Below are 22,194 nucleotides of genomic sequence, written 5' to 3'. Positions count from 1 at the left end.
TGCCTCCTCAAACTGAATACCTGTTGCATTTTGTTACTTAATAGGGTTATTTTGTCTAAGTCATGGTAAGTTTCGGACTTTGCTTCAGAATGCATAAACGGTCTCAAAAAGTAAAAGAATAACACATTTTTGTACATGTGCAACGTGTGTTAGGGAGGTCTGCGCTACTCCCTGCGTCTCCACGAGCAGGCGCTGTAGATTCGCAGAGACAGTGCGCATGCGCAGTGCGCAGCTCCATCCGGGCCTGCGGTAGTGGAGCGATCAGCTTGTCATGGCGCGGTTCCGTGTGCTCTCGCTCTCGCTCTTGCTCTTGTTTGTGGTTCAGTCGGTCGTGTCGATCTCATTCTACATGCCGGTGCGCAGCAGGAAGTGTCTACGGGAGGAGATCCATAAAGACGTGCTCGTTACCGGAGAATACGAGATCAGCGAGCAGCCAAACGCGAAAACCAACTTGAAGGTGACGTCACGCCACACATCTACCGGATTAACGATTTAAATATCCGCACAAACAATCGTCTTCCACCGTTACTTTACGTTTGATGGGAGTTTTTAGTTAATTCGTGATGATTGTAGCTGTTCTGTGAGTTTAAACGCAAGGCCTTATGTTAGGCTACATGGCGCTTCCTGGTTGGACGGTGATATAATAGTCATTATAGTTCGTTTTTAATAACATTCAGCTGGTTAAATAAACCAAATGAGTTATATAAATCACCCTATGCCTTTATTTAGAAACACAAAGCGTGTAAAGAAGAAAGTTTGTGTGTTTTCTTCGTATCTCATTGTAACACGTCAGTCTTCCACGCTCCCATAGAGAAAGTGTTATGGATTAACATAACTAAACTTATTAATCAGTGCTGCTTAAATATCAATTGTAATATTTTTGGCCTTCCTAGTAATAAACATAGCTGTTTTGCATGTTAGGCTGTAACTGAATCTCCAATGTTGTGACCCTGTTAGATCACAGACTCCTCCGGACACATCCTTTATGTGAAAGAAGATGCAAACAAAGGCAAGTTTGCCTTCACCACAGAGGACTATGACATGTTTGAGGTGTGCTTCGAGAGCAAGACACCCATGGGTGAGTGTTTGACCCATCTGCAGACTTTCTGATAGCACCTTGCTGACATATATTCAGCTTAAGGTGATATGATGATGATACAAATCGATTCTGAATTTGTACATTTGACTTTTTTCTTCTATTTAGGAACTGGAAGAGTTCCTGACCAACAGATCAACTTGGACATGAAGCATGGTGTTGAGGCCAAAAATTATGAAGAGGTTGTATGCATTGATTTCTCATGCTTAAACGTTTGGGGTCAGTTTATTATACGTTCACAAAGGCTGCATTTATCTGATTAAATACAGTAAAAATTTTAATATTGTAAAATATTATTATCATTTAAAACAACTCTGCTATATACATATAGTTTGTGATGTAAAGCTGATTTTTCAGCATCATTACTCCAGTCTTCAGAAATCATTCTAATATTCTGTTCAAGAAACATTTATTGTTTTTCAACGTTGAAAATGTTTTTATACATTTTTCCCAGGTTTCCTTGATGACTTCAAAATAATAAAGCATTTATTGGAGTTATAAGTCTTTTATAATAGTCTAGATGGCTTTACTGTCACTTTTAATGGATTTCTGACCCCAGACTTTTGAACAGTAGTGTACATCGCTTTTGGAGATTGTCTACAATGCTTTAATTGTTTAGTCAGTCTGAAGTTATTCTTCGTTTGTTCAGATTGCCAAGGTTGAAAAACTGAAGCCCCTGGAAGTTGAACTCCGTCGGCTGGAAGATCTCTCAGAATCTATTGTCAATGACTTTGCCTACATGAAGAAGAGAGAGGAAGAGATGAGAGATACTAACGGTAAGAACCAGCAAAGCATCCCACTGAAGTTTAATTCCAGCTGAAACATGACTGGTAAAGCTCTGACGTTCTCTCATGTTTTGCAGAGTCCACCAATACACGCGTGCTGTACTTCAGCATCTTCTCCATGTGCTGTCTGATCGGTCTGGCCACGTGGCAGGTCTTCTACCTGCGCCGCTTCTTCAAGGCCAAGAAGCTCATTGAGTAAAATCCACCTGTAAATTCAGGGACCCAGAACTTCTTCCTGACATTAGAACCTCTGGCCCCTGACGTTTTGCTTTGCCTCGGCGATTTATTCCAGTCGCTGCGGGTGACCTGAAGTTTATCGGGAGTGGACGTGCATCAGGGAATTCTCTGGGAAGCGATTGATGCTTGGCGGCCAAATTGTCTTTCAGTGCGTGTACATTTTTGATACAAGCTTGTTCAGTATCATTTGGAAAAAACACCCAGTTTTTCAGTTTATTTTCTTGTATTTATACTAAATGACAGCACAAGCCCCTATAACTGATAAGAGATACGCTCCTGTGAGAGAAACTTTGTGGTCGTTGAATGTGTGTGTGTTAATTACTGTAATCTGTTCCGCCTGTTATTCTGAAGGATAGAATGATTTTCACATGAACAGATTGCAAACTGATGTGTTAAGCTGTCTATATTATTTCTATAAAGACTTATGCTTGGTAATGCAAAGCCATTTTATCAAAATGAAGTCCCACTCACTGCAAGTGAAGAGAGAGCGATCGCACATCAGAGCTTCGTCATATATCATTCTGACTTTGAGAAATGTACTAATTTTTAAGCAGTTTTATTTTGTAGGGCAGCATCTCTTTTTAGTTTGCTTATTATGGGAAAGTGTGAGTTCATCTGTGATTTAAAGTCTTTATTTGTTGATTGTTAGTTTCTCCACAGACTGAACAAATGTTCAATCCAACAGGCCTGAGGTTAAACCATCGCTGCTCCATCAGTTCTGGTTTGATTTGTAACAGGATCTACCCATATTCGACAGCTCAAACTAGACTTTGATTTGTCATTTTCTCTTCTTTTCAAATGCTTTTATGGAAAAGTGGTTACACATCCTGGGTGGACGGTTTGGATCAGATTTATTATTGTTATTTGCTGCCAGTGGTTTAATTATTTTTTTTTTTGCTCCAGTGTTCAATCATTTTCAACAGCAATGTTTTTGATTCTGATTAATTTTTGGTGAAAGTGGATTTCGGAAATAGAATTGGCTTGTCATTCAATAAAAATTGTTAGTAAAGTATTTTAAGTGTTTGTGAGTTATTAACAAATACAATTTGTTACAACAAGAAAGCAAAGTGATTTAGGCATCTGACAATCTTAGAAAATATTGTAAGGTTGCATAATATTCTAAAAGGCTCCTAGGTGAATAAGTGAACAACCAATTAAATTTACATGCAGCAAGTTATTTGAATTATAAAAATAAAAAAAACAATATAGACTGGATAATGACACTGAAACTTCAGCTTTGCATAACAGCAATAAATTACATTTTTAAAATATATTCAAATAAATTTTAAATTGTAATAATATTTCAAAATATTACTTTTTTTACTGTATTTTTGACAGTGAGCTTGAGCATAAGAGGTTTTTTTCTGAAACATTAAAAATCTTCCCAACCATGAACTGGAGTATAACAATCATTAACCAGCATGTTTTATATAGCCATAGCAGCGCATATATTAAAATGCTAAATAATATACAGTGCATTATGCAAACTATTTTAATAGGCTCCTTCGTGGGTTTTACATGCAGCAATTTGTTTTGTATAATAATCTATTCAACAGAAAGCACTTGCTAAGTGTTGATCTGGATGGACGCTTGGTGGAGCTGTTACAACTCAGTCCTGATCGCCGATAAATAACAGAAGAAGAGCAGGATTCATGAACCGGAGGAGCTTCTGTTCAAGCTTTCAGGAGAATCAGCGCTTTACTGAGACACCAGTCAAAATGCCCGGCGCGGATAAAGAGACGGATCTGTCCGAGCGCATCGAGTCGTTTCTGTCCGAGCTGAAGCGCTGCGGCAGCGGGGCAGGATCCCTCCGGGGCTCCGCGGAAACTGCCCGAAAAACGACTGCTTTACTCCGCAGAATCACCGCGCAGGCCCGCTGGAGCAACGCCGGTGAGTAAGCACTCGAGATCGGATCAAAACCCTGTCTTGCTCGATACACGACTTCACTTTCATCATTCCCTGTTCCTGCCTGTGGTTTACAGCAGAGCTCTTCAGTCTTTCATATTCTAACATTTAAATGCGGTCATATCCAGTTTACGCTATAAAAAACAAATGAATGTCATAAATATGTAAAATATGATTCATGTAAAATATGGTTCACACACATACATATATTAATTTTAACACATTTGTAATTTATTTTAATATTTATTGTAATCATTCCAATAGTTGTAGTCAACTTGTTTATTATTTAAATCCACTTGATTTTTAATTTAAATGTAATATTTGTATTAACACTTATTTTTATAAACATTTTATTGTAATAAAGTTTTTTTTTGTTTTCTAAATTTGATATAATCTTATTTATTTTAATATAATTTTCATTATTTTGATCTAAATGTTATTTTAATACCATACCATTTTATTTGAATATTTGTTTTTATTATTATTTTAATTATTATTAATACATTTTTCATTGCGCGTATATATAGAAATGATTTATTTTAATCTTATTGCTCTTATTTATTTATCTTTAGTTTTTAAACACTGTTTTTCTCTACATTTTCTCTTGGACCCCACTGGTCTCAAACTCAATTCCTGGAGGGCCACAGCTCTGCACAGTTTAGCTCCAACCCTAATCAAACACACTTGATCCAGCTAATCAAGCTCTTCAGTATTACTAGAAACTTCCAAGCAGGTGTGATTTGGAGCTAAACTGTGCAGAGCTGCGGCCCTCCAGGAATTGAGTTTGAGACCAATACCCCCATAGGGCAGGGATCCTGAAGACAATGATTAGCATGCTCCGGTGTGTTTGATTAGGGTTAGAGCTAAACTCTGCAGGAAAGTGGATCTCGTGAACCAGATTTGAGGATCGCTGCCCTATGGGGTCGGCCCCAGTTTGAAACCCTCTGTTTTACAGGATCTTGAAGTCTTTGGTGTGTTTTTTTCAGGTGAGCTGATGGAAATCATACGGAAGGAGGGCAGGCGGATGACAGCAGCACAGCCGTCTGAGACCACCGTCGGTAACATGGTCCGCAGGGTGCTAAAGATCATCCGAGAAGAATATGCAAGGTATCTGAAACCGACCTTATCACTTAATTCCCCCTTTCCTAACACTAATATACAAAACCTGAAGGAGCGAATTAAAACTGTATTAGTGTGTATTCTTTGGTACACCAGCTAATATTTTCTTTAAATATCACAGTCAAAAGAACAAACATGGAGCCAATCAAATTTCAGCATTTTCTCAGTGTGAATGACAGATGAGGTCTGTAATACTAACGTTGTCCACTAGAGGGAGGCAGATGGAGTGGTCTCTTTTGAAATCAGTGGTCTCTTTTGGAACTATCACTATTTTTGTATTTTTGTAAGAGGTTTCATCAAACCCTAAATCACATTATCAGTGGAGATTCCGGACCGTTGCCTGTGTGTAGTACAAACATGTCAAATCTGGAAAGATACATGCTGGTTGTTTAACCTGTTTGTCTGCTTGAGCTGTTGGTGCTTTGATTCTGGCAGCTTGGCTACATTTAGTTTTTATAAAATTTGTCAGGACGGATTTTCCGGGAAACTACATACTCTCATATAACAACTGAACCTCGAACCGAAAAGAGCTTGCAAGCAAAAAGGGAAAGCGACATTACTCGTAATAAAACACGGATCAACATATAGTTTGTATAGCATCACATCTGCTCTTTACAAAACAATGTTTATGTTGGTTGTCCATGACATCTCTAAACCATTTACTGTTAGGTCTGTTTGCCTAGAAATAGTCTATCCAAGTTATAATTTACATCGTTATCTGATATGAATAGCAACGGATATTTTTAACATCTGCATTGGCAATCTTTTATAACGTTATTTTAAAATGACTTAATTCGTCTTACAATTCTAAACAACAGCGGCATACAAACTACTTACCTGCTTATAAGACATATGTATTGGAAATCCATCTTTCTTTCGTTATTGGTTGAGTTTTGATGTTATTAGTGACATTTGCTCTGATAAAGCAATCATTTGTTATCATGAGCCCAGCACGCGTCTCAAGCCATCAGATTCCTCCGCAGCACAATGACCAAAACAATGTTCCTCCGCAGATAACATGCAGTTTTATGCATCAACCGCCAGTGGGCCAAAAGTTACAAGTGAAGCTTTAAGGTTAAAAAGTAGTAGTATATTTTTATTTAATGCCATGTCAGCATCTTAGGCAATTTTCATGGCAAAAACAATTTAAAAAATAAAAGTATAACCAGAAAACAAACAAGTTATTACATTAACATATGATACAAATTCTAAAACTTTTTTTCCCTGGCAAAATTAGAGTTTTAAAAAAAAAAAAAAAAAAAAAAAAAAGAATATCAACATACTGGTTTTGGAACATGATAGTGAGTAATAATATCAGATTTGTAATTTTCTCCTCAGGTCCAGAGGCAGCAGTGAAGAGACGGATCAGCAGGAATCTCTGCACAAGCTGCTGACGTCTGGAGGATCCAGCGAAGACAACTTCAGACAGCACTTCACTCATCTCAAAGCCAATGTCATTGAAGCCATCAACGAACTGCTGACAGAACTGGGTGAGAATCCATAGATGCTTTCATCCAGAGAGCTGAGAGCTTTTGCTTTTTATATATTATTGTAATGCTAAATATGCCTGTGATTTTTAGAGGGCACCACAGACAACATCTCCATGCAGGCTCTGGAACACATCCACTCTAACGAGGTCATCATGACCATCGGCCGCTCCAGAACTGTGGAAGCTTTCCTGAAAGACGCGGCGAGGAAACGCAAATTTCACGTCATCGTTGCAGAGTGTGCACCCTTCTGTCAAGTGAGTACATTTTTGCATCCATTATATTTGACTAAATCTCATTACTGGCAATTAGTGTTAATTTGTGGCTGTCCGTTCTACTGTCATGTTTAACCATGTAGTAACACAAAGGCATGGTTAACCATTATGTACTATTATTGAAATTCTGATATGATTATTTTGTTTTAAATAATAATAGTGTTATATAACATTTTAACACATGTGACCCTGGACCACAAAACCAGTCATTTTTTTTTAAATTGAGATTTATGCATCATATGAAAGTTGAATAAATAATCTTTCCGTTGATGTATGGTTTGTTAGGATCAGACAATATTTGGCTGAGATACAACTATTTGAAAATCTGGAATCTGAAGGTGCAAAACAAATCTAAATATTGAGAACATCGCCTTTAAAAGTTGTCCAAATTAAGTTCTTAGCAATGCATATTACTAATCAAAAATCATGATCTTTACTTGGTATCCTAATGATTTTTGGCATAAAAGAAAAATCAATAATTTTGACCCATATTTTTGGCTATTGCTACAAATACACCCCAGCGACTTAAGACTGGTTTTGTGCTCCAGGGTCACATTATTAATCATGATTTATTAAGAAATGCATAACGATTCATAATTTTATAATAATTTAATATTTAACACCACTATATTGTACTTGATAGATATTAAAAAAATTCAACTGTTGTAATAAAAATTAAATTGACCATTTCATAATTTTTTTTTAATCATTATTAATACATATGAAATCTTACTATATAATTTTAAATAATTAACTAATAACTACACAATTGTTATAAATTAACATTAAATTGTTGAATTATTTAATTTTAATATTTATTATTAAATACATTTAGCTATTTTTATAAATATTTAAATACAAATATGAAATGGTATTATCAAAATAATTATTTGTATTCTTAGTACTATTTTTATATGAATGTTTTAAGAGTTTAATTTTATATTGGTTTTGGTTTTTAAGCAAATGTAATGTGTTGTAAATTTTGAGGTCCTTCATAGTAACTTTTTTCACTTTTTCATCCATCAGGGGCATGAAATGGCCACAAGTCTTTGCAAAGAGGACATTGAGACAACGGTCATCCCAGACGCGGCCATTTTTGCTGTAATGTCAAGAGTCAACAAGGTGAAATTATGAATTGATGCCTAATGCATTGATTTAATATTCCAGATAAATTATCCAGAATCACACAACTGGAAAGATGTTAGTCATACACACTCTAGTTTTTTGATGAACAATTGGAGTTCATTAAATACTGGACTGAATCACTTGTGTTGTTCAGGTGATCATCGGCACACAGACGGTTCTGGCTAACGGGGGTCTGCGGGCGGTTAACGGCACACACACACTGGCTCTGGCTGCCAAGCATCATTCGACTCCTCTCATCGTCTGTGCTCCCATGTTCAAGCTCTCGCCGCAGGTATCCGACACCCTGTAAAATCACACTTGCATAATTTAATTCAGTAGATAACATCTTGTACATGCTGTTTTTGAGGTTTCATTTGCATCTTTGTTGTTGTAGTTTCCTAATGAGGAGGACACGTTTCATAAATTTGTTTCGCCACATGAAGTGCTTCCCTTTACTGAAGGTAACGTCACGCAGCAACATTTTACTCCTATTAGCACCCTCAAAACTAAAATTAAGAAGTTTAGGGAAAAAAAAAATGGAACTCTGCTTTAAAGTTACTCACCCTCAGACCAAGATCTAGAACAGATTTGGAGAAATGTAGCATTACATCACTCATCAACGGATGCTCTGCAGTGAATGGGTGCCGTCAGAATGAGAGTCCAAACCGCTGATAAAAACATCACAATCCCCACCACTCCAGTCCATTAGTTAACATCTTGTGAAGTGAAAAGCTGGAAAAAGCAATATTATGGATGGAGGACTTATAGTTTAGTTGGAAGCAAAGGTATGAAGTTAATGTTAGATGGATGTGTTTCTTACAAACACACAGCTTTTCATTTCAAGACATTAATTGATGGACTGGAGTAGTGTGGATTTTATTTGTGGAAAATTGTGACGTTTTATCAGCTGTTTGGACTCTCATTCTCACGGCACCCGCTTTACAAGAACTAGTTTTACTTTTTGTATTAGTAATAGTCATTTTGTTAAAATTGCTAGCAACACTTGTTTCTGTTTCCAGGTGAGATCTTGTCTAAGGTCAACGCTCACTGTCCGGTATTCGACTACGTTCCTCCAGAGCTCATCACACTGTTCATCTCAAACATCGGTGGAAACGCTCCGTCGTACACTTACCGTTTGATGAGTGAACTTTACCACCCTGAAGATCATGAACTCTAGACTGGAAAATAAAGAATCTGACTCGCATGTTTGGCTTTCAAGATTCTGTGATTGTGAATATTGAAGCTACTGATCCATACTTCGAGTAAAGACAACATTCGTGTGTTTGTGTATTGTTGACATTTAATACACCAAAGATATTTTGTAAACAGCTTACAGAAACTTGCAATTTATAAAACTCATAATTTGTTTTAAAAATTAGTCAAAGCACAACAAAAATGATCCGAATGATGCCAGAGACGGAAAGCTCTAGAAAAGCTGCAGCTCAGCCGTGATCACTCACTCCAGTGTTTCTCAACTGTGGGAAAAGAAACAGAATTGCTCTTTACAGATATCTGAGTCACAAGTACATTTCATAGGCTTTGCTGTAGCAGTCTGAGTTTGTGGTACCTGCTCTGTGTTTTGGTCCATTTCAGAGCACTTCTGGGCGGCACTGCCACAGCTGGATGATAGAAAGTACAGCCCGCTCGCTTACACTGCGCTGCAAATCTACACGGCTTGAAGGACTTGAAGCATATGAATAAAAGTTAAAATGCATAAAAATAGAGAACCTAAATTTAGAATAATGTGCATAATAAGAGCAGGGCAGGAGCACAAGAGGAAGCAAGCAGTTATGAATTTGTTGACTTGTCTATATAAGAACTCTTGCTTTATTTGGGTTTTTATTTGACATTTCAGAGACTGTTGAAGTTCTTAAACTCCACAAATACAACTGTATCCCTTAAAGTGAAGCAGGATGATGTAAGACTCACTTTGGGGTGGTAGAACGGACAGTCCAGCTTTTTACACTCTGGGAAGAAATGGCATAAGGTGCTGGCTGGAGCCGGATCTGCAGGGTCAGAGGTCACAGTTTAAAGGTCAGCGACCGTTTATAACGCATTCCAAATGTATTTCATCTTACACACCTGCTCTTGTAGGGTTGCTGTTGAGTTTGCGGCTGACGTGTGTGAATGGACAGTCTGCTTTGGTGCACTTGGCATCAAACTTACAGTTTGGATGAATGAACAGACACTTGTTGCCAAATTTACAGTTGGGAAACATTCTGGAACAGAACCAAAAGAGACATATTTGCATAATATGCTTCACTACGTATGACTGTGAAAACGTCTCTTAAATGATTAATTATTAATTACTAATTTCCAGCACAACTGATAGAGACAGGAAGGAAAAAAAACAGACTACAAAAAAGTTCTAAGTTACAAAAAGGGAAAAATAAATTAAGTTAGTCAAAAAAAAAAAAAACAGGACTAGAATAGGAAAACAGACTAATTAGTTGTTGTTGAATAGAATAAAAATAATAAAAGCACAAAAAAAAAATTAAGTTGTTGGTTGACTGGTCCACCATGCTGTGTGTTATATGGATGTATAATGTGAGTTTATCAGTCATGGGCTGGTGATATGTTCTCACTTGCACTGTGTGTTGGGGTGATAGTACAGACACTCGTCTCCAATCTTGCACGCAGGCCAAAACTTGCAGCGTTCTGAAAGTTTTTGTCGTTTAGCCTGAACCGGCTCTACGTCCATGTCCTCCACCACATCTGACTCTCTATCTGCAGGAGAAAGACAGAATGAGGGTGAGCAGGGGAAATCAGAAAGGAATGTTCACAACAGCTATATGTTACGGGTTACATTTTCCAGGTACAACTTACAAGTCCTCTAAAACATGAGATCTTCGTCTTACCACCAGTGTTTAGAAACTCAGTGCCGAGTCGGAGGTGAACGGCAGGTTTGGGTCCATTATTTTCAGGAAGGTTAGAGGTCGTATTGAACTCGTCTTCAGGCTCCATGTCCTGATCTGTGCGGTTTGCTAACTGACTGGGAACTCCATCTAATGTCACGATGAACTTTGGACTCGCTGCTTCCACGACCTCCGCTCTCTCTCTGCAGAGGAACAGAATGAGATGAGTATGTGACATTGAAGACTGGATTAATGCTGAAAATTCAGCTTTGCATCTCAGCAAATACATTTTGAAATATTTTCAAATAGAAAACGGTTATTTTAATTACATTTCAAAATAATTCTGCTTTACTGCATTTATGCGTTTACTATGATTTGTCCAATTAATGCAGACTTGGTGAGCAGAAGAGATTTCTTCTGACCCCAAACTTTTGCATGGCAGTTTATTTGCATAAAAATATGAATCTCAACATCGTCATACCTGGCCTGCACCATTCGGGATGTGATGGGTGGGTCTTCGGTTTGATTGACAGCGCTAGGCCTGCTCCTCACTGGTGGAGTCTGTTCAAGTTCTGGTCTCCTCATGATAAACGAACGCGTGTCCAGAGCGTTGAGTCTCGCTGCCTCCAAAACCTGAAGCTCTGAATTAAAAAAATAAATAAAATAAGTTACAGATCTGCTTAAGTACACCACTGTTCAAAAGTTTGGGGTCATAAGATTCAAGTTTTTGAAAGAAGCATCTTATGATCAAAAAAGGTTGCATGAATTTGTTCAAAAATACAGTAAAAATTGCAATATTGTGAAACATTTTTACAATTTAAAATAACCGTTTTAATGTAATGCTGATTCTACCAATGTTGAAAACAGTTGTGCTGAATAATATTTTTGTGGAAGCTGTAATATGTTATTTTTCAAAGATTCTTTGATGAATGGAAAGTTTAATAGAAAGTCACTTATTTGAAATAGAAATCTTTTATAACATTACAAATGTATTTACTCTCACTTTTGATCAATTTAATGCGTCATTGTTGAATAAAATTATTTCTTTAAAAAATAAATAAATAAAAATTGTACTGACCCCAATCTTTAACCATAATGTATAATCAAATATATTCTAAACGGTCAGTTGCTTTACATGTTGATCAAATTGTCTCTTCCGGTCTACGTTTGTGTGTTCAGTCAAAAGTCTGGCTACACAAGACTACTGAGCATCAAAAAATGTGACTGAACGACTTCCATTGCACTAAAGCTGATGATACATGGGGCAACTTTTTAAGCAATGTTGCCGTCAACGGCCAACCAGGTGAAACACAGGTCCCATGTCCTATCTAAAATATCCAGATAGAAATTTGCCATTACCCAGTCTCAATGAGAACGTGCCCAAGAAACATTGCTCAAAAAAAGTTGCCTGGTAAAATTGCTCAAAGTTGCCCCGTGTATCATCAGCCTAAGATAGACTTTGTTGTCAGAGGTCAAAATGAGGTCATGTCCCTCACGGTATTCACTGAGCTGCTCTTGACTGTCCTCTTCTGGAAGCTCCAACTGCAGACGAGATGCTAAAGCTATTGATTGTGCTGCAAAACACAGAAAATAAATCAATTTGTAGTTTTATTTATTGTTCCTACTGTCAACACAATATTTGAAGAGTTTGTTTGCAAAAAGAGTTGTTTGAAGAGTTTTGCATTTTTTTTTAATTTTCAAAAATCAAGTTTTTTTATTATGCCATCGTGTTTTTGTGTTAGTTAGCTGCATTGTTCAGTTATTTTTTAACCTAGTCAAAATATCCTAACTGTAATTTGATTGAGATTAATTGGAATGCACAATGAAAAAACATGATTTTTGAAAATTGTTAAAAACGGAGTCATGTTTTTGCAAATGAACACTTCATTTCTTTAAGCAACAGACGCTCACTATTGTGCAGCGTGTCCTGGGGTGTGAGAGCGTGCAGGTGCTCCTGGACCAATCGGATTGCAGCATTATTCATCTCATCCCTCGCCAAACGTGTCCGTGGTGCTACAGGAACTACAGTCTGCCGCTGGGGAACTAGATGTGAGAATACAGAACAAGGGTTTTCATTATTAAAACAAAAGCCTTTGAGACCCCCGTTCTAGTACATCGAGTTACAATAATTACAATACATTACTAAATTAAAACAAAGTAATTAAATTACTCAATTGAAATTTAAATCAGACACAAGATGGCGCAGCTGATGGCAACCTCTGTGGCGTGCTCCGCAGTTGTTTTTGTGTTTTTGTCCTGCCTTTAGTTATATCCCTGCAATCAGTTTCACCAGAGATGAATTGCTGGACATTCGGCAGTACACACCACCCGATATTTCATTGGTGTTCGACTATTCTGATGTTTTGCTGGACATTGTAGTTGGAGGAGCAGCGGCGCTGATCAAACGCTTCAGGATGCGCAGACGGGGGAAGCGAGCCGGCACACTCGTGAAGCTCAAGACAGCGAAGGATTCCAGACAGCGCTGCCTAGCATCCATCTGGCGAATCTCAAGATTTTTATTTGTCACATACACAATTATACAGGGTATAACCAGCAGTGAAATGTAGGTAAGAGAATCTCCGCTCTCTACCCAACAAAACGGACGAATTCCTTCTGCTCTCCCGGACAAATAAAGATTTTTCAAACTCTGCTGCTCTGAGTTTCATGGAAACCTGGCTGAATGACCCCATTCCATTCAAGTCTGCCGGGCTTTCAGCTGTTCAGAGCAGATCGGGACGCAGAATCAACGGGTAAATTGCGAGGTGGCGGGACGTGCTTTTACATCAATGAGAGGTGGTGTACAGATGTAACAGTGTTAAAGAAGATGTGCTGTTCAGATCTAGAAGCGCTTTTCATTAACGGTAATCCATTCTACTCAACGCGGGAGTTTTGCTTGTTCATTCTCGTGAGTGTTTACATTTCTCCGCAAGCGCATGTGAGCTCAGCTTTACAGAAACTCGCTGATCAAATCACAGAGACAGAAAAACAACACCTAGACTCCGTTTTAATCATTCTCGGGGACTTTAATAAAGCGATTCTCTCCGGTGAACTGACAAAATACAGACAGCATGTTACATGTCCCACCAGAGACAGTAATATATTGGATCCCTGTTACACAGCAATAAAAGATGCATATCACTCTGTCCCACGAGCAGCTTTAGGACTCTCTGATCACTGTTTGGATCACCTTATACCAACCTACAGGCAGAAAGTGAAATCAGCTAAACCTGTATTAAGGACTGTAAAGAGATGGACTAATGAAACAGAGCGGGTTTTACAAGCCTGTTTCGACCTTACTGATTGGAGTGTTTTTGAACTTGCTGCAAACGATCTGGACGAGCTCGCAGAGACTGTAACATCTTATATCAGTTTCTGTGAAGATATGTGCAATCCTACCAGGACTCATCTAACTTACAGCAACGACAAACTGCAAAACTCAGACAGCTCCGTCAGGCCTAAGAAGATGCTTACAGGAAGGGGGACAAAGCCTTGTATAAACAGGCCAAATACACACTGGAAAAGGAGATCAGAGTGGCAAAGAGGAATTATTCTGAAAAACTAAGGATTTAGTTCACTTCTAGCAACTCCGCATCAGTGTGGAAAGGTCTGAAAGAGCTCACCAACTAAAAGACACCATCCCCCAGCACTGTGGAGAATCAACAACTGGCAGATGATCTGAATGAGTTCTACTGCAGGTTTGAAATAACACCCCACACCCGCTCTGAACACCTCTCCACACAACCCTTAACACCTCCAGAAACCCCCCTCTCCCCCACAGCTACACTTCAGACCAGTGAAGACGATGTTATTTCAGAGTTTTACTTTAGATATGCTTTCATTTATGCTGTTTGGAATGCAGTACTTATTACATGCACAAAACTCTCGTACTGACAGGCTTTTACGTACGCTTTATGTATTGTCCTGAAGCACTTCAAAATGCACTTGCATCACCGAATACTGTTATAAGAAATTTATGTAAACAGTCAGTTATGTTTTCAGAGCAGGACAAAACATTTGATATGTCGAATTAGATCTGTGCATTAGTGTGAATGCAGCCTGTTAAAGTTGTCACTGTCTATGATCTCATCAGTAATAATCAAACGGCAATAACGCTGAAGGAAAAAGAAAAACCCACAACTATGATTGTCTGTAATCTTGCGGATACTTAAAGAACACATTTTAAAAAGTAGCCTGCTTATGTAATTTAATTTAAAAAATAAAATAAATATTGCACAAAATAAATTTGATATAAAATGTATATGAAAATGTAGCCATGTGCAGTTATATTGAAAAGTGAGGATGTGATGCATGGTGATATCGAATTGAATCGAATTCTTGACATGAATCGTGAAACCAGTGCGATTCACACCCCTAATTTTAAAATGGCAGTACTATCACAGAGATTCCAACTATAAACAAAAAGCATAGAAACTCCAATTTTAGTTAAAATGTAAAGTTGTAAAGATGTATTTGCACAGTAGAAGAATTAATTAGGAAAAAATTTAGATCAAGAATAGTTTCGGAATGATGGGATTGTGAAGTGCCTAAAGATTTCCACCCCTAATCCCCATCCCCAAAGAAATCCAAAATGTCAGGACTAAATGACTACAGACCTGTGGCTCTAACGTCTGTTGTCATGAAGTCATTTGAAAAACTGGTGCTGGCCCACTTGAAGGACATTACTGGACCCTTGCTGGATTCACTTCAGTGTGCCTACAGAGCAAACAGGGCTATGGACGATGCAGTCAACATGGAACTGCATTATGTTCTGCAACATCTAGACAGACCAGGGACTTATGTGAGGATCCTGTTTGTGGACTTCAGCTCGGCCTTTAACACCATCATCCCAAGCCTCCTCCTGCCCAAACTAACTCAGCTCTCCGTGCCCACCTCCGTCTGTCAGTGGATTACCAGCTTCCTGACAGAGAGGCAGCAGCTTGTGAGGCTTGGAAAATACACATCCAGCACTCGTACGATCAGCACTGGAGCTCCTCAGGGCTGTGTTCTCTCCCCACTGCTCTTCTCCCTCTAACACCAACGACTGCACACCTAAAGACCCCTCTGTCAAGCTCCTGAAGTTTGCAGATGACACCACACTTATCGGCCTCATTCAGGACAGTGACGAGTCTGCTTACAGACAGGAGGTTAAGGAACTGGCTGTCTGGTGCAGTCTCAACAACCTGGAACTCAACACGCTCAAAACAGTGGAGATGATCGTGGACTTCAGGCGAAACCCCCCTGCTCTCCCCGCACTCGCCATCATGAACAGCACTGTAACAACAGTGGAGTCATTCAGGTTCCTGGGCACCACCATCTCCCAGGACCTGAAGTGGGATATTCACATCGACTCCATTGTCAGGAAGGCCCAGCAGAGGTTGTACTTCCTTGGCCAGCTGAGGAAGTTCAACCTGCCACAGGAGCTGCTGAAACAGTTCTACTCCGCCATCATGGAATCCATCCTCTGCACTTCTATAACCGTCTGGTTCAGCTCAGCTACCAAATCTGACCTCAGAAGACTACAGAGGGTAGTCAGGACTGCTGAGCGAATCACTGGTACAACCCTCCCCACTCTCCAAGAACTGTACTTATCCAGAGTGAGCAAAAGGGCTGGCAAAATCACTCTGGACCCCTCACATCCAGCACACTCCCTCTTTGAACTGTTGAACTGGTCGGTTCTACAGAGCTCTGAGCACCAGAACGGCCAGACACAGGAACAGTTTCTTCCCTCAGGCAATCCATCTCATTAACGCTTGACAATAAACGTGGAGAACACAACACTATTTATACACTTATTTATGTAACACACATACTTAGTCTACATTTCAATTTGCACATAATATACATGTACATACAAAACTATTGTAATATACCTGTACATACAATTGTCAATTTGTATATTGTTATTCCCGATTTACTTGTTCTATTTTTTTTCTTCTTTTATTATCCGTGTCCTGTCACTGTTATTCTGTTGCACTGTGGAAGCTTCTGTCATGAAAACAAATTCCTCATATATGTAAACATACCTGGTAATAAAGCTCATTCTGATTCTGAAAAAGAAACGCAGCCTTTAAATATAAAGTTTTATGTTTAGATTGCATTTCAGTTAACGTTTATTTTATTTTAAAGGCAGGGTATGTAATTTTTCAAAAACGTTTTAGAAAACCGAGTTGGGGCCGAGTCCCAAAACAATCTTGTAGCCAATTAGCATTAAGTGGCATGTCGTGATATGGAGGAGAGAGCTTTCAATGAACAGCCGAGCCGAGCGACAGAAAGATAGAGATGGCGGATAAAAAAAAACAAAAGAGGAAAACGTCTGCGGAACGATAAGGCAAGAAGTAGGACCCATGTAAATATCGGATCAGGGCCCGTATTCACGAAACATCTGAAGGCTAAAAGTAGATCAGAACTCGCCGATTTAAGAGAAAATCTTAAAAATAATGGGCGTGTCAATCCTAAATTTAGGACTCCTAAATTTTTGCTCAGAGTAAGTCACAAAGCGTTTTAACAATAAAACTAGCTCCTAAATCCGTGAAACGTTAGGAGTAGTGAAGAGGACTCCTAAGTCACTAAGACCAAGTCACAAACTATTCCTAAAATGGCTGTTGCCGACAATCTGCCTCTGAACGTAAACATTTTAGAAAAATTTGATCATAATGACCTTTTAAAAAGGTATCTCCTTTGGTTTTAGAGGTTATCCCAAATCCAAATTTTCCTTTGATTATATCCTGGTTTTCATTAACCAGTTGGGCAAGAAGTAACAGCTGTTTTTGTGTCCAGTTTGTTTGTTTGTTTCTTTACATTTGCATGTATTACTATCAGCCATGATTATTCTACTCTGTTAATTAAAAGGGTGTTTATATGCATATTCACCTATTATGAGAAGCATACATGTAAGAGGCTGGCAATAAGCTGAACATATACTTGTTTAATTAGTGACACTTATCCTGCATTTTAAAATCTTTCTTTGATTGTGGCAATTAACATTTTTATTTTTAAACCTTTATTTGATTATGGCAACTTGATATTGCGCTCTACAATATTTCTATGAATAAATCTCTGACAGAGAGACTATCAACCAATCACTGTTAGTAAGCATGCTGACATAATCCATAGCAACAAGGTCAACTCCGCCCTTACTCTTATCTTAAGACTTCTCTCTATTCCTTAGTAAAAGTTTGTCTCAGCAGCTTTGTGAATAGGTTTTAAGAGAAAACTCTTAGCTAAAAACTTTTACTGCTATTTAGGAGAACTCTGCCTTTATGTATTTAAGTACAATATTTTCAATAGTTTTAATTTTAGTTATCTATAATAGCCCTGCGTTGTAATAATTTGTTCTCTCATTTTCTTAAATCAAAACGAGAGAACAAATCAGTACTTCATGGCCACAATTTACTAAATAGAAGAAAAAAATTCTTAGTTCATTGCTTCAATTTAACTAAAACGCAATAACAGATTCTTTATTCACGGGAACAAATTCTTCATTCAATATATATATTTTTCTGCATGTCATGTGTCTCTGTAAATAACTACACTGTTAAACCAACTGTTATTTATTAATTATAATGCATATGATGAACCTGTGTATGTAGTGGTTTTATTGATGGATGCCTGAGCTTCTGAGATTGCTTTGAGGATCAGATTTTTGTTGGCTTGTTTGGCTGGTGGGAGAGAAGGCCTGAAAAACACAAACAAATCACCAAATTAATCTGGTAGGAGTAAAAAAAATTGATTATTAATCACCATATTTAAAAAACCTCTTTTCCATTATTTCAAAAAGGAACGTACTTGCGCTCAGGTTTCAATGGCAGAGACACTTTGCTGGCAAGACCATAGTCCTCCTCATCTTCATCCTCCTCCTCCTCATTCAGATCATCACTCTCCTGTCCACGTTCATGACCTCTGTGAACCCGAACCACCGAACTGGCTACAGGCGCCTTTCGTTTCCGGGACAATTCCTGCCAGAAGGGTGCCATTCATTGAGATGATGAGCTATGGCATCATGGACTGAACTGATGCTTTCACTATATCGAAATTCACTCACCCTGCTGCTCTCCACTGAGCTCCTGTAGCCCCGGCTGGAACCTGACCTTTCCTGACCTCTCGTGACATCAGAGGACCTATACGCATCCGCAGTTTGTCTCGAAGACGCCAGCGCTGGCCGTGGCCTGTCAGCAGTCGAGCGCCTGTATAAAGCTTGAGAGGTCAAGCTATGCTCCAGGGGGTCATAGCCAATGAGGTCATCGTCCAGATCAGGCTTGATGTCAATCACAGCTTCTGCTGACGCCTCCATCAGCGGTTTGACAGCGGAAGTGAGTCTGGAGGGTCTTTCAGAAGAGCCTCTCCTGCTAGATAAAACAAACACTGGTGAGCTTGTAATCATCAGTAATAATGGTTAAAGAGATAGTTCACCCAAAAGTTGATGGGAGCCATTGATTTCTATAGTATGGACAAAATTACTACGGAAGTCAATGCTACCAGCAACTGTTTGGTTACCAACATTCTTCAAAATATATATTTTATTATGTTCAGCAGAAGAAAGAAACTCATACAGGTTTCATACAACTTCAGAGATGTTCTTTTTTGGGTGAACTATCCCTTTAAGACAAATTTGCAGTGATCCACTCATGGGAATTAATTACCTGGTGCGGTTCTCGTGGGCGGAGCTTGAGACTCGCCCCTCCAGCTTATCAGAGCGTGAGCTGGAAACAGCGAGAGCACGAGGCTCCGCCCCCCTCCTGTTGTTTTCTGCTGGGATGCTGGTCTCTGAGTGCAGCACGGATGGATGGAGAGGTGTGGGCTCTGCAAAACAAATAGAAATATTGGTAAACTAACTTAACCACACTAAAAAATTTAAAAAAAATGCCTTGGCAACTAACTGATAAGTTTAAAAAGTTTAAGTTGAGACACTAAAATGAACAGGAAATCTACAAAAACGAAAACTGAAATAAAAATGAAACATACATAAACTAATTATAGAAATAAATGCAAATTCAGAATTATATTTTAATATAATTAAATCTTAAAACTGATACACATGGAACAACGGACAAATTTTCCAGTCAATAGGTCACAATATAATTCAATGTTTAATTACTACAATGAGTTATGTTGTTATTAACTGTAATATTGAATGCAAAAGAGTAAAAAAACATGCACTATAGAATGTAAAAAGTCACATGACTGTAAACATGATCTCTAACATAACACATACCAACCGCAACCGATCTTAGCTTCTCCAGAACACCATGCAACCTACAACACACACAAACAGCATTTACTTCATTGTTTTATACTTTAATCAGCACAACTGTTTTCAACATTGCTAATAATCAGAGATGTTTCTTGAGCAGCAAATCAGCATATTAGAATGATTTCTGAAGGATCATGTGACACTGAAGACTGGAGGAATGATGCTGAAAATACAGCTTTGACTCACAGGAATAAATTATATTTTAAAATATAAAAGTTATTTTAAGTTGTAATAATACTTCACAATATTATTGGTTTTCCTGTATTTTATATTTTTAAATAAATACATCCTTGGTAAGCAGAAGAGACTTAATTTTTTTTTTTTTTTTTAAATCTCACCAACCACAAAAATCACAATGTAGATAGGGAGTCTTTCACCTACCATACGGTGAACTTGATTGTATTGTTGCCTAGAAACAAGGACAGGTCATCTGCCATCTGCTTTGGGTTCTTCTTATTGGCCACCATGACCATGATGTAATCCGGAAGCTCCTCGTCTGACAGAGACACACGGTAACATGTTTAATCTGATCTGAACCATCATATTAATGCAGAAATCATTTAATAGAGATCCTGTTTCCCATCCAACATCATTTAGACATGAATGAAGACAGAAGTATTTACTTCTAATTTCAATTAACCCGGAATATTAATGATTAAAACTAATTTGTATAATTTATTCTTATTGTTTAGGTATAATTGCTGCTTTACTCTGCGTCGTTACTTTACTTAAAAGAATAGTTTAACTTTAAACATTTGCTTCTGGCTTAAATATGAGTAATCTATCCATAACACTCAAGGTTTTCAATTAACAAGAGCTTTTCACATGACGTTAATTGCTGGACCGGAGTGGTGTGGATTATTCCTTTAATTTTAAGATACTCAATTTGCTTATCCATGCACTTTTCATAAATATATTGTAAACAGCTGTGCTGCAAACACTTTGCAATACAAATATAAAGCCAGTCAATGTGCTAGAGTGACAATGTAATTGTGACTTTGATCAGATTTTTTACATAGTTCGCAGAACTTCCTGTTTTGCAGATGACAAGACTTTCCTCCTAATTGTTCTCTGCAGCAAGCACACTAAAAAAAAAATAATGAAACAATGCAGTGGTGGATTAAAAATGAATTATGCATCTGATGTGAGGTCTTACCCACATAAGCGCCGAGCTCTTGCAACTTTCCTTTGATAGCAGTCTGAAAAACAAGAAATTACATTATTACAGGAGAAGACTAAACAAAACAAGTTTAATATTTAACAGACAAACACATTTAACCTTTACAAAACAGTACCAATGACGGCAACAAATGTCAATAACATGATACTTTAGAGCATATCATGCTACTGCTAGCTCATGTAACATAGCATTCATGTATTCCCAACGTCCTGTAAACAATACTATGGTAACCTACTTAACTTCATATTCAAACACACAACGAACTTCTTACAATATTAGAAACACTCCAAACACATTTAATAAAACAGATGCACATAAAATGCACAAAACGATCAACAACAGCCGCTCGCTCTTAACAGGAAGCATTCATCACAACACAGCTGTAACTTAGATTAGCGAGCACGCTAAACACATTGTAAACGGCTTACCCTTATTTTCTTGCTGATCTCAGTTCCGATCTCCATATTTGTTTGGTTTGTTGTTTCCCCTCGGATTCAAGATATTACTTAAATTAACAGGACATTGAGGAAAATAAGACAGAAGAACAGTTTGCTGATGCTAGGCCTCGCGTGCCGCCGCTCTATTCATACTGCGCATGCGCAGCCGGTTGAGCACGACAGTCTCAGGTTTAATTTACTTAAAATTATTTTATTAATGAGTGCACAATAGTTTTTAAATACCATTCTTTTAAATTGCTTACTTTTGATATAAATAAAACAAAATAAATGTGTTTTTTATTGTTTGACAATAATAATAATAATAGATCATTGCAATATTGATATTATTTTATTTTTTATTATTATTTTGATATTTTATTTTCTTGATGATTAGACCAATTGAGTCATTAACTAAATCTTTCCTATAGAAAATGGTATAAAAC

The 22,194-nt window shown here is 37.9% G+C and overlaps 3 protein-coding genes across 6 annotated transcripts; 2 read left to right on the top strand and 1 right to left on the bottom strand.

Annotated features, from left to right (window-relative positions):
• The first annotated feature begins 204 nt into the window (after nucleotides 1-204).
• On the top strand, nucleotides 205-3,130 carry LOC306844136 (transmembrane emp24 domain-containing protein 10-like). The gene is made up of 5 exons (XM_079376074.1): nucleotides 205-457; nucleotides 958-1,078; nucleotides 1,205-1,278; nucleotides 1,746-1,872; nucleotides 1,959-3,130. The coding sequence occupies exons 1-5, from the start codon at nucleotides 272-274 to the stop codon at nucleotides 2,078-2,080; spliced, it is 630 nt and encodes a 209-aa protein (XP_079232200.1). The 5' UTR covers nucleotides 205-271; the 3' UTR covers nucleotides 2,081-3,130.
• Nucleotides 3,131-3,674: 544 nt separating this feature from the next.
• LOC306844135 (translation initiation factor eIF2B subunit beta) lies at nucleotides 3,675-10,118 on the top strand. The gene is made up of 8 exons (XM_079376073.1): nucleotides 3,675-4,008; nucleotides 5,010-5,130; nucleotides 6,481-6,632; nucleotides 6,723-6,886; nucleotides 7,931-8,026; nucleotides 8,184-8,321; nucleotides 8,424-8,490; nucleotides 9,049-10,118. The coding sequence occupies exons 1-8, from the start codon at nucleotides 3,771-3,773 to the stop codon at nucleotides 9,204-9,206; spliced, it is 1,134 nt and encodes a 377-aa protein (XP_079232199.1). The 5' UTR covers nucleotides 3,675-3,770; the 3' UTR covers nucleotides 9,207-10,118.
• LOC306844133 (zinc finger CCCH domain-containing protein 14-like) lies at nucleotides 9,308-21,916 on the bottom strand. 4 transcript variants are annotated; one of them, XM_079376068.1, is made up of 17 exons: nucleotides 21,743-21,916; nucleotides 21,291-21,333; nucleotides 20,516-20,630; nucleotides 20,096-20,136; nucleotides 19,524-19,683; nucleotides 18,926-19,229; nucleotides 18,670-18,839; nucleotides 18,462-18,559; nucleotides 12,796-12,927; nucleotides 12,381-12,458; nucleotides 11,366-11,525; nucleotides 10,888-11,087; nucleotides 10,615-10,756; nucleotides 10,112-10,248; nucleotides 9,959-10,035; nucleotides 9,597-9,712; nucleotides 9,308-9,504 (listed from the first exon to the last, which is right to left on the bottom strand). In XM_079376068.1, the coding sequence occupies exons 1-17, from the start codon at nucleotides 21,776-21,778 to the stop codon at nucleotides 9,501-9,503; spliced, it is 2,013 nt and encodes a 670-aa protein (XP_079232194.1). In that variant the 5' UTR covers nucleotides 21,779-21,916; the 3' UTR covers nucleotides 9,308-9,500. The 4 variants fall into 4 exon arrangements, with proteins under 4 accessions (XP_079232194.1, XP_079232195.1, XP_079232196.1 ...); XM_079376069.1 differs by having other exon boundaries at nucleotides 18,926-19,226; XM_079376070.1 differs by having other exon boundaries at nucleotides 9,315-9,504; nucleotides 12,390-12,458.
• Nucleotides 21,917-22,194: the final 278 nt, after the last annotated feature.

This window comes from Barbus barbus, assembly GCF_936440315.1.
Source record: "Barbus barbus genome assembly, chromosome: 24".
NCBI lineage: Eukaryota > Metazoa > Chordata > Actinopteri > Cypriniformes > Cyprinidae > Barbus > Barbus barbus.
Note: the sequence above shows the minus strand (reverse complement) of the source record. Positions and strands in the feature narration are given on the sequence as shown.